Genomic DNA, 12,364 nt, shown 5'->3' with positions numbered 1-12,364 from the left:
TTTTATCTTCCTTGATTATTGCTGTTTTTTTTTTGAAGCTTAACAGCGTAAAACCAAGAAGTAGTTTAGTTTAGTTAAAATCATTAGCTGTACTGAATCTTGTTTTATAAGGACCTGTATAAAAAAAAAAAAATAACAAAACTGCTTCATAGGAAGTGTGTATGCAGACTGACAAAATGCATGAAAGGGACAAGGTGTACTTCTGGCACCTGTAGAGGAAAGGAAGAGAATATTTTAATTCTTGTCTGTTGGTTACACATACCCTTGGCAAGCCACTGAAAAATATGTATATTTTCTAAATTCAGAAAACTATCTAAATTCATGCGTTAGCTCAGTTAGACTAAAAAAGATAATTTACTTGCATGTTGAAGTAAAAACTGACAATGTGTCTTCTTCTAGGTGGTTTTGCATTTGTTTATGAAGCTCAAGATCTTGGAAGTGGTAAAGATTATGCTTTAAAGGTAAAATGAATTCACTAAGGTTTATAAGGTCTGTCTTTGCTTGATACTTTAGCATGACAGCTAATCCTTGATTTATGCTGCTGGACAAGTCATTTGGAAAAGTTCAGAATGATAAAGTGGTGTTTGTAGCACTTTGTACATGGATTTAGAATGATTATTCCAGATAGGACCCTGCACTTCGTGCTTTAAAGATGGGAGTTGCTCTATTACCTGCTACTGCTGTGCCTTCATTTGGCCTTGAAATTCCTGACCCTACCTCAAGCATTTTGTTGAATGGATAAAAAGAATCTTTCCGTGTTAACTGAAGTGAGGTACAGGAATATTTTCCTTTCTGAGAAGCAAATTTAGCCTACTCATTTGTTTACTTCCAGAGTAAGTTTCATCAGTATTAAAAGCAATCCTTGACACTTTGACTTGTTGGTCAGACATTCAGCCTGATGCTTTTTCAGAGACATTACTCTGTATTCTTGTTTTCTGAAAGCTTGTAGTAATGATGTAACTGCTGAAAAAACTAAGTATTATGGAAAGGACAATGAAGTGATTTACTTTGTAATGTTTTACTGCAAGAAAAAAGAATCATGACAGTTCTATTCACCACAAAATGGCTTCATTTTTGGAGCAGGGATGTTCGGTGGCTGTATCAGTATGAAGTTACCTATCTTGGATAGGAAGTGAAAAGGGTAGTAGTATGACAAGCGGGAGACGTAAGATAGCATTATACCACTTGCAATTATTTGGTGTGGTTTTTTTTCCTTTGCATACCACATCCTACAGTAACAAAACAAAGGGTCGAACCGATACAATATGTGTGTTCAAAATTTCATCTAGAAGTAGCCCCATTTAAAAATAACGGATAAAAGATGAACCGTTATTGTACTTCCTCTGTTTTGTAAAACGTACTTTTGTAGCAGATCCTCAGATTGATTCTAGTCAAATGTTTGCTCCAAATTCAAGTGATACTGGGAAGAGTAATACTTGATTTTTGCTGCTCGTTACTCAAGTACCATGGAAAAACTTAGTCTGCATAATTTGGAGAACTTTTGGTTGGAGTGGGTTGAAGGTTGTTCTTAAACATTTGAGGCAAGGTGTCTAATGCTGCAGCCAGGAGACTTTAATTTCTTTGTAAAACAGAATACTGTCAGACCAGTTACTTTATGACTGTCAAAGGTTGCTACTGCCCAGTTGTCACTAAACCTGAACAGTACAGGTAGCTGGGAAACTGGGTATCATATTTGTGGCAGTACGTCCAAATGTACAGTAAGCCTGCTTTGTTTGCTGTGCTGTCACAGTTCCTTAGGTTTTTTTTTGTTGTAGCTTATCCTTTGTGTTCTGGAAAAAAAGTGCACTGTTTTTCTGCAAGTTTTAATAACTATCTTCTCAATTACTGTTTCCTGACAGAGGTTGTTGTCTAATGAAGAAGAAAAGAACAAAGCCATCATTCAGGAAGTTTGTTTTATGGTATCCTTTTCTGGAACATATGTTAATATGCCAATTTAATTGCCTCATATCAAACATTTATAAGAAATAGAAGATTACTCTACAGATTGTGTTCATTTTCATGCCATACACTGAGGCCTGACATTCTGAGAAAAGTCTGAGTTTCTGGTTTGTCATGAATCTGCCACCAACATCCAGCAAGTTCCGTTCTTCAAAAGATTCCAGGAATTTAATGTGTGCAGATAACTTTTGTACCTAGTTTAGACTTTGTCATGTACTTTGTCCATCAGGAGGTGAAATTATTTGAGCTTTTCTGCAGTTTGTGACCATGGTCAAGAGACTTCTTGACTATTCAGACAGTATTTAAATCTTAAGTAGATTTCCCTCACATGCACTGGATTTATTGCATTTTTGACTACTCAAACTTTGCTTTTACTCTCAATGTTTCTTAATTTCTACCTCAGATGTGTTTGGCTTCAAAAAGTGATACCAAATATTAAGGAAGGAATTTTTGTACATGCAGTAGAAACAACAAATGTTTTTTGTTTTTGTTTTGTGTTTTGTTTTTTGATTTTACTCCCTTGTACATAATTTAGAAATAATAGCTTGAATTTTTGAGCTGTAGGTGAGACATGATAATAATTCCTCGTACTAAAATCTTTATTAATGATGGGACGATAAGTTCCTTGATCTTTTAGAGCTCTTATTTGTTTTGAGCTTTAATTACTTAATATTGGAACTTAACATTTAATACTTTCTTTGGAACAAGTTATTGATGCAGTAGCCCTTGCTCGATGAGCTAGCTAGAGAAGCAGCTGATACTTGGTAGGTCCCTGGTATTTGTGTTAATGCCTTGCAGTCGTTGACAAACAGGCCTGGTCTGAAGTCCGGTTTCCTCAGAGCCCTAATCACAAGAATTTTTAAAATGTTTTATTTTCACTTTTATCATTGGTAGCTTCACTTGAAATCTGTTTTTTCGGCTGAGGCATGGATTTGTACAATTGTATCAATAAACCTGGCAGTTGTCTTCCTTGAACATGCTATCTCCAGAAAAAACTTTCAGGTCATCCCAACATTGTCCAGTTCTGCTCTGCTGCATCTATAGGAAAAGAAGAATCAGACACGGGACAGGGAGAGTTTCTTCTGCTTACAGAGCTGTGTAAAGGTACATTTTTATTTTTTTTTCCATCAGTGGGTGTTGCTTCTGACAGCTGTTTTGGAGAGGTTGCTTCACAGCTTAGAAGCTTTGAAAGCCTCTTAAAGATGGCATAGTTTGCTGGAGCTAGAGAGTCCAGCTTTATCTTCTATAGAATAAGGATCTTAAAGATGGGATAATTGTAGGTTCTTTTCATTTGAGACTACTGAGAGGAAGGAATCATAGAATCACAGACTGGCCTAGGCTGGAAGGGACCTTAGAGATCATCTAGTCCAACCTCCCTGTCATGGGCAGGGACGCCTCTCAACTACATCAGGCAACACATGAGAAGGAATAGTTCCTTAGAACACCAATTCCTTTGGCACTGCAGACAGTGTGGATCTGCAATTTTCAGAAAATCTAATATTACAACTCAAGACAGTAACAGTAACTATTCATTGCCTAGAAAAGCATTTGTCTATTTGTGCCACGCTTTCAGAATTTGTAGTGTTCTGTGTGTGTTTATGTGAATTTCTCTGATTTTCTGCAGGACAACTGGTGGAATTCTTAAGGAAAGTAGAATCCAAAGGATCTATCTCCTGTGACACAGTTTTGAAGATCTTTTATCAGACCTGCAGAGCAGTGCAGCATATGCATAAACAGAAGCCTCCTATTATCCATAGAGATTTAAAGGTGTGTTATGTTTAAACATAAGCTGAATTTGTAAACAGCAAAGGAGCCTATTGGGGTGGATCAGCTGATCAAATACTGTGGATGCTCTTGACTGTAGTACTTACATGTGTTGCCTTGCGAAGACTTCTGGATATCGGTGTAGGTCATCACTGAAATAGTTGCATCTCATCAAACAACGTATTTTTCTTGTGCTTGTGGTTAAGTGCTGCTTCTACTCTCTCTGAACAAACTAACAGAACTGTGGTTTGCTGACTCTAAGTAGTTGCTTTAAATAAAATAACCAGTGAGCTGTAGTTTTGAAGTGTGCAGGTTTTCTTAATAGAAGAAGTAAAGATTTGAAGAGGAAAGGATTATATTGGTTCACCATGAAAGATTACATAGCCTTTAAGAATGTATGGTAAGCCGTTAGTTTTAGAACTAACAACTTGCATTGCATTTTAGGGCTTGTTTTTAACTTGAATTTTAAAATTGGTAGGCATGATTCATGATTTTTTTAGTTCCTTAATTTTTCATTCTGTTAACCTTTACTAAGAAGCTGTAGGACTATGCTGTAGAAAATAAGAGTCCCTTAGAAACTTTGAACATTGGAAAGGAATTCACCTATGTTTTGAATTTTGTATTTTGAAGGCAGGAGTTGGCCTTTATGTGTATGCTATACCTTAGATGAAGGAGCACTAGTAATCAGTGGGATTCTGCTATACTACAAGTACAGGTCAACCTAGTAGCAGGAGGTGGACTCTTTAAACATAAACAAAATAAGAAGAACATTCTTGTTCCTAAAAGTGTCTGAATTTCACATGTCCGTTTCCTGCTTGGTGTTACATCACCTGAATATAAAAAAAGGAAAATTTGTTCATGTTTAAGCATGTACTTGATTACTTTGGGAAGAGGAAAATGGAAGCACCTTTTGAAAGTAAATGTGTGCTAACTGTTTTCAGCACTGTTGTTGAAAGATTTGATGTTGGGTACTCCATGTTAGTATAGTGTCTTAATATGAAGATACTTCTGATGATGGTGCACTCTTTTCTCTTTTCTGTCATCACAATTGAGCAGGCTTCTAAGTGGAGCTGAAGAAGCTTTGCCCAAGCTGGTGTAGAACTTTCATGATGTTACTTTCTAGAATAAAATCTTTTTCTTCACTGAAGTTTCTGTAAAACAGCACCTGGAAAAGCTTGTAGCAAAGATGCATCTCTTCTCTGAAAAAAAGGGTAAAGACGTACTTGCAAAAAAAATGTAAAATTTCTTACATAGCCAGCTTCATAGAAATTGAACTTTTAAGGGTTAGGATTTGAGCTAATGCTGTAATGCAAGGTCTTTTTTTCTTGTCTGGTACGTTACTGGCAGAGAAAAAATATGGAAAAAAGGCAGTAATTTCATTTCATGTTGGTTTCGTGTTACAGAGGATGCAAAGCAAGAATAAGTGATAGCAGTGCTGCAATAGGCAGAGACCTTAATACAGTCAGAGCCAAATAGGGGTCACTTAACTGTGCTGCTGTTTCCAGAAGGCTGAACTTAGGTCAGCAGTGTGAAAAAAAAAAAAAAAAAAGTAGGTCAAAGTTTTGATGCAACCTCAGGTGAGACCTGAGATGCTAGTGTAGCTTTTGGGGAGGAGTGTAGTAGACTAGAGTCCAAACAGGCTTTTCTTACTACTTTGAAGAATATTAAAGACTCATGAACTTCCACAGTGCAACTTAAAAATAACTTCACCATTGTAGTGGTGGCTATTTCTGTGCTCCTGGTTTCCTTCTCTTAGTTGTTAGTGTAGTGCATTCTTTGTTCCTGAACCCCTATGGACAAAGTTTGCACTGCCAGTGTGTTTATACAGCACTGTAAGAACCTAGCTCGTTGTTTAGTTCAAGAATTCTAAGCTAGTTAAAGAGTGATTTGTGAAATACCAGTGCTTTTCTGTTGTCTGAATTGGATCTTTTCAGGATTTGCCATGCGGTGCACAGCTGGTCTGTGTAACACAGGTCATAGAGCCTGTTAATCTGAATAGTCAGCTGGGAAGTTTTACGTTATTTGCAACCTTCACCAAAGCACAAACTCCAGAACACGTGTACACAGAAGCTCGGTGTTGAATACCCAACCCTTATTATTGTACATGGAGATAAACAAAAAGATGTATTAACAGGGAAGGGAATTCAAATTGCCCACTGAGATTGATATTTTAGCCATGCAATTAACAGAGCTTATGTCTTCCTGAAGTGTAGTCAGAAGCGGTTTTATGGTGGAAGAAGTTGGAAGAGGCATGTGTAAGGTGGGCTAGAAGGGTGTTCTAGAATCTGAGGTTTTACAGAAGGAAGTCCAGAGATGTAGTTTCAAAGATAAAACCTAGTTTGTCTGATGTGTGGTGTTGAATGTAACATATGCATCTTAACCTTTACACCTTCTCATGACTTCATACAGAGATACAAATATGTGTTGTTTTTCCTGCCCTTTTGTGCCCAGGATATTTCTGCCCAATACCTACTTTTGCCCTCTCCCTAATTTCTTTGCCAGGCAATCCCTTAGCAATCCAGTAAGACTGGATTTTGTGAAGTAGAAAAAGGGAGAGATGCTGATGAACTGCTCGGGTAGCACATGATACTCAGATGACTGGTTTCTGTCTCTGCACAGGGTCATGGCTGCCTCTTTGTGGGTTTGTCGCAGCAACCTGCTTCTCTACTAGTACCTTTCTGTTGTGTGTCTACAGCAGTCTACTGCAGTTAAGCTAACAGTGTTCAGTTTTGTACATGAAAACATTTGGATTCCAAGACACCGCTTCTGCAAGTGGTCCTCTGAATATCTGGCCTGTTCTTAAGCACTAATAAAATGATTAGTTTTTTTTTTACACCTGGTGTTTGTTTCCTGCTCTCTTGAATGTTTCCTGCTCATAGTGGTTTTGGTGCTTCCTTTTTAAAAATGACTGTATTGCTAACATATACTTCCACGGTACTGTCTGAAGTATTTGTGCTCCAGTAAGCAGCATTCTGGACTGCAGTGAGTATTTCTGGTATATATATGCACAAGTGAGTTGCTGTTTAAAAGCATGTGTTTTAGTGTGCAGAGTAAAAGACGTCTTTAATTTCTTATTCTGCCTGTTTTTGAAGGTGGAAAACTTGCTTATTAGTAACCAAGGGACGATTAAACTTTGTGACTTTGGTAGTGCTACAACCATAGCTTACTATCCTGACTACAACTGGACTGCACAAAAGAGAGCACTGGTTGAAGAAGAGGTGAGATTGTTTTAATATCATTAATCTTAATATCAACAGTGGTTTCATTTAACTCTTAGTATTAATCTGATATTGAGTCATGGGACTTCCAAGATAACTGAAGATTGTTTCAGTTTTAGTGCTGTTGCTAAAGCTTTGATTTGGTACTCATGTTGCCAGACTTCAAACACTGTCTGCAGTAATAGCTTCTGTTCTGTAGCTGTGTATACAAACACTGCTTCAATTTGATTGTTGTCCGTTCTGCAATGTGGTATGAAAACAGAAATGATTAGAAGAGCTTCTTCTACTTGCACTCTTAACAGGAAGTAAAAAAATGTTTATGTCAAAGTGATTCCCACTGTCTTACCTGCTTTTGTCTCAGTTTAATGAGTTGCAAGTTTACTCAGCAGAATTTGAATACTGCCAGTATGGCAGTGCCTCTAGGACTGCAGTGACACTGTCAGGTATTCAGTGGATTTTGTTTGGCCTGTTTTTCTTTTTTTTTTTTTTTTCCCCAAAATGCATTTGTTCTTCATTTGAAGTTGAGTGTAATGCTGGTAAATCTAATCTGACACATAAACTGGACTGAGACGTAAGTATGGCAGAATACAGTGACACTTAATTACAGTGTGTAACATCTGAAATCAGTCCCTGCAAACTCTCCCTGGTTTGGAATGCAGCATCCTTAAAGAGCAGTCTATTGGTTTCTGGAGAAAACATGGTGTTGTACTACTGTCTTAGTTGTCTATGCAAAAAAGATGGTACAAAAGGTCTTTTCTTGGATCCTTGGAAACATGGTTTAGCTCTTTGGATGTGTCTGCACTGTCATTAATCGTGAAGGTTAAGCGAGCAACGTGTACTGGAGCATCAGTTCACTTCTTGGTTTATTGTTGATTTTCTGTGTTTGTATCCCTCATGTAGAACAGTCATTTTACTTCATGCGCTTTGCACTTTGGAAGGACTCTTGAATACCACAATGGTATTTGAGTACTGCCATCTTTATCTGGTCTTATATCAAAGCTGTTGTGGCTATTGCAGCATTCAGTTGATGGATTTTTCCTTGACTAGTATTTATGAAATTAATTTTCAGAGTGAGAATGCTATCCATTCTATATGGAGAGGTGTTTCCTTGCTTGAATGCCATTAGAGCTAATTATTTAAGTCTCCGTTTCAAGAAATTCTGTTTCTGCAGATCACAAGGAATACAACTCCGACGTACAGGACACCAGAAATGATAGATTTGTATTCAAATTTTCCGATTGGTGAAAAACAGGACATTTGGGTAAGAACATTTTTCTCTTGCTGTATCCGAGCTCTTTATGCCGTAGTAAAACTGATTTTGCAGTCTTCATATTAATTTGTTTAAATAAAAGCACCAAAATAATTGTAGGGTAGACTATGTCTTATATCAAAATGAACTTAAATAGTATGAGCTGTATATCTAAATATGAAAAGAGTGATATGTAGTTTTTGAGGATTTCTCCCAGATCTAGTTTGATTTCTGCTGTGAGAGGCAACATTGAACTTTGACATTCAAGAGAACTGTTGCCTAATTGGAGCTGTTTTATTTTGGCCCTGCGTTGAGAGACTCAGTAAGTGTTTTGGAGTAACTAATCTCAAATGTTTGAGACTTATTACTAACAGCGAAATCTTTGAAACTGTTCTTGGGATAATTGACAGCTGTGGACAGTTGGAGATGATGCACGCAGAGGACTGAAGGCTGGTTTATTTCCAGAGGCTGTAAAAGCCCATATAGCACCTTTAGAAATTTTGAGAGGGAATTTTCCAGGCTGTTGCAAGAACATTTTCTTGGAGATACTGGATGCTTTATTATCAAACATCTATAGGCCGTATAGAACATAGTGTATACTGTGGTGGTCTACATGGTGGTCTATTACAGTAGTATAAATCCACCAGTATATTTCATACGTTAGCTTATATGAAAAATATATACCAACTTAAAGTTACTTAAGTTACAGGTGAAATTATCCTAACCAGTCCATAACACCTGGACTGTTCAGAGATTAGAATTCAAAACTGACTTCGGGGTTTGGCAGTTGTTCCCTGGTCAGGCTGCACAGACCTCAAGTCTGGGCACACCATGGAACTTTGAAGTTCCCATGATGTGGTAGTCCTGATTATGTGATTTTTTTTTTTTTTATGCTTTTTTTGAGGCTTGAATGAACTTGTCTGAAAATTATCTTAAATTTTACAAGTTTTAAGAACTGAGTAGCCTTCTGGTTGTGGGAAATAAAGGAATGATCATTTCCAGCTTAATTTCTTAAGATCTTTACCAAAACAAGCAGTTTAGAGATGTTATGGTCCTCTAGGGTCACTTAACTAACACTTAAATGCTTACCTAGCTGATGCATTGCATAAAGGGGTGCTCCTGAGTTAGAAATACAAAAGACCAAGTGCTGCTCCCACAAATAAAATGAGCTTCCTTGAAACACAGGATGAGAGTGTGAAATAAAACTTTTGAGCCTTTTTGTAAGAAAAATGCTCTTCTCGAACCTGTTCAGTGTCACAAGGCTACTTATCTTTGTATACTGTCAAATTCATAAAACGGTTGTTGTAATGATTGATGGTGGGATCGAGTGCACCCTCAGCAAGTTTGCTCATGGCATGGAGCTTTGTGGTGTGATTTCATGCTGAAGGGAAGGGATATAGTTCAGACGGACCTTGGCAGGCTTGGAAGGTGGGACTGTGCAGACTTCATGAGGTTCAGCAAGGCCAAGTGTATGGGTCATGGCAATTCCAAGCACATACAGGCTGGGTGATGAGCAGGCCTGCAGAGAAGGACTTGGGAGTGTGCTGGTGGATGAAAAACTGTTCATAAGCTAGCATGTGCTCTCGCAGCCTATAAAGCCAATTGCGTCCTAGGCTTCGTTAAACTAGCAGGTTGAGAGATGTGATTCTGCGGCTCTGCTCTCCTGAGACCCCACCTGCAGTACTATGTCCAGCTCTGGAGTCCTCGACATGAGATAGACGTGGACTTGTTGGAGCATGTCCACAAGAGGAACACAAAAGTGGCCAGAGGGATGGAACACCTTCTGTTTGAGGAGAGGCTGAGAGAGTTTGAGCTGTTCAGCCTGGAGAGAGAAGGCTCTGGGGAGACCTTACAGTGGCCTTCCAGTACTTCAAGGGGGCCTACAGGAAAGTTAGGAAAGGACTCTTTGTCAGGGAACGTAGTGATAGAATGAGGGCTGACAGCTTCACACTAAAAGAGCGTAGGTTTATATTAGATGTTAGAAAGAAATTCTTTATTGTGAGGGTGATGAGACACTGGAGCAGGTTGCCCAGGGAGGTTGTGGAAGCCCCGTCACTGTGTTTAAGGCCAGGCTGGATGGAGCTTTGAGTAGCCTGGTCTATTGAGACATGTCTCTCCCCATGGTGGGGATGTTGGAGCTAGATGATCTTTAAAGGTCCCTTCCAACCCAAACCACTCTATGATTCTATGAGATTTTTAAAAAGACAGGAGTAGGGGAATCCCTAAATGTGAAAGCTTCTATGAAAGGAAGAAAACCCCACAAACCTATTCAGTAGCAATATTGCTACTTAGAGCTATCTAAATTACATGCCAAAGAAATGAAAGTTTCATTAAGTGTTCTGTCCTGTGAGAAACATCAAGACTAACTATTTCTAAAGGAGTGTGAAACTGATTACTAAAGCACCAGGAATATATAGGTTTGCATGACTCAGCACTTGATGATTGAAACTTGTGATTTGCAAGCACTATTATGAAGCTTAATCATTTCCGTAGTCTAAAATTCTTTAAATACTATTGCCTGACTAAAAGACAGAACAGAAAAAAAACCAGCCAGTGGGTTCATGAGTTGGAAGATTCATGTTTAAACTGTTCTTTCATCACCTTCAGAGAAGGTAGGTATTGCAGAACTCGTTTTCTCCACAGTTGTGCACTCTCCAGCTTCCTGTCACAGGATATGAGATAAGATGTAGAGCTACAGGTTAAGGTATTTCTTTATCCTTGGGTCAGTATCCTTGTATAAAGTTGCAAGACTCCTTTGAGTGGTGGAGAAGGAGGAAGACAGAAGTGTGCCATGGTCTACTCGTGTCCTTATCCAGGGCTGCAGCTGTCAAAGACAGGAGAACCTCCAACGGAAGCAGCTACCCTTTGTTATGGGCAGCTCCTGCCTACTTGCCTGGCGCTCTCACAGTCTTACACCAAGGTTGTCTATTCCATGCTTCAGTGGACAGGAGGCACCCATTCTGCACCAAAAAGAGCTGGCAAGCAGCAGCATTCTTCGCACTGACATGGCCACTCTATCACTAGGGCTAGTGCCAGGAGCTCAGTTCTGGTGTACTCAGTGAAAAAAGGGCACAGAGCTCTCTGCCCATGTCTTTGGGGCACTTCCAGCTCCCTCGAACACCACTGTGGGCTAGGTCTTGAGTTATCTGTCTTGCAGACTATTGGCAAGTCTCCAGCTTAGTGACAGAGGAGGAAGAGGAGAGGAGTGTGCTGTGCTTTGGTTATTTTCCTGTCCAAATGACCAACTTTAGTACAAAGCAGCTGTCCTCCATCACCATGGGCAGCCTTTGCCTAAATGTCCTCCTTTCCCTGTTCTTGTTCACCTGACAGCTCATCCGCCAGCCTGGGCTGGCGCAATCCATTTTATACCTGTCCTGAGCTGGTGGTGTCGCCAACTGCCACTGCTAATGTTCTAAATGCTGTGACATCACCATGAGATCTGTGTACTGTACTGGGTAAAAACTGGATATCTAGGCCCAAAGAATGGTGGTGAATGGAGTTAAAGCCAGCTGGTGGCCAGTCACAATTGGTGATCCCCAGGGCTCAGCATTGAGGCCGGTTTTGTTTAATAGGTTCATCAGTGATCTGGATGATGGGATAGAACACACTCTCAATAAGTGTGCAGATGACGCTGGGTTGTGTGGGAGTCTACACTCAGGATCTCCTTGAGGGTAGGGAGGTTCTACAGAGTGATCTGCACAGGCTCCATCAGTGGGCAGAGGCCAACTGCAGGAGCTTCAGCAAGGCCAAGTGCCAGGTCCTGCTCCTGGATCACAGCAGCCCCAGGCGATGCTGCAGACTTGGAGAGGAGTGGCTGGAAAGCCACCTGGTGGAAAAGGACCTGGGGATGTCAACTGAGAGCCAGCTGAACATGAGCCAGCAGCGTGCCCAGGTGGCCAAGAAGGCCAACAGCATCGTGGCATATATCAGGAACGGCGTGGCCAGTAGGACCAGAAGAGCGACTGTCCCTCTGTACTTGGCACTGCCGAGGCTGCACCTCAAGTACCGGGTTCAGTTCTGGGCCCCTCACTACAGGAAAGACACCGAGGTGCTGGAGCACGTCCAGAGAAGAACAATGAGGCTGGTGAAGGGGCTGAGCACAAGTCTTACAAGGAGCACAAGTCTTACAAGGCTGAGGAACCTGCACTTGTTCACCCTGGAGAAAAGGAGCCCA

At 39.9% G+C, this 12,364-nt stretch overlaps 1 protein-coding gene across 1 annotated transcript; it reads left to right on the top strand.

Moving 5' to 3' along the window:
* Positions 1–399: 399 nt before the first annotated feature.
* Positions 400–8,202, top strand: LOC104279285 (cyclin-G-associated kinase-like; the record flags this gene model as incomplete). Its single annotated transcript, XM_009876505.1, has 6 exons — positions 400–461; positions 1,860–1,919; positions 2,949–3,063; positions 3,584–3,726; positions 6,816–6,941; positions 8,113–8,202. Coding segments are annotated over 6 exons (596 nt in total), but the record flags the coding sequence as incomplete, so codon positions are not given.
* Positions 8,203–12,364: the final 4,162 nt, after the last annotated feature.

The sequence above is a fragment of the Apaloderma vittatum genome, unplaced genomic scaffold, assembly GCF_000703405.1.
Source record: "Apaloderma vittatum isolate BGI_N311 unplaced genomic scaffold, ASM70340v1 scaffold37330, whole genome shotgun sequence".
NCBI classification, from domain to species: Eukaryota; Metazoa; Chordata; class Aves; order Trogoniformes; family Trogonidae; genus Apaloderma; species Apaloderma vittatum.
This window is presented reverse-complemented; position numbering and strand designations above follow the sequence as displayed.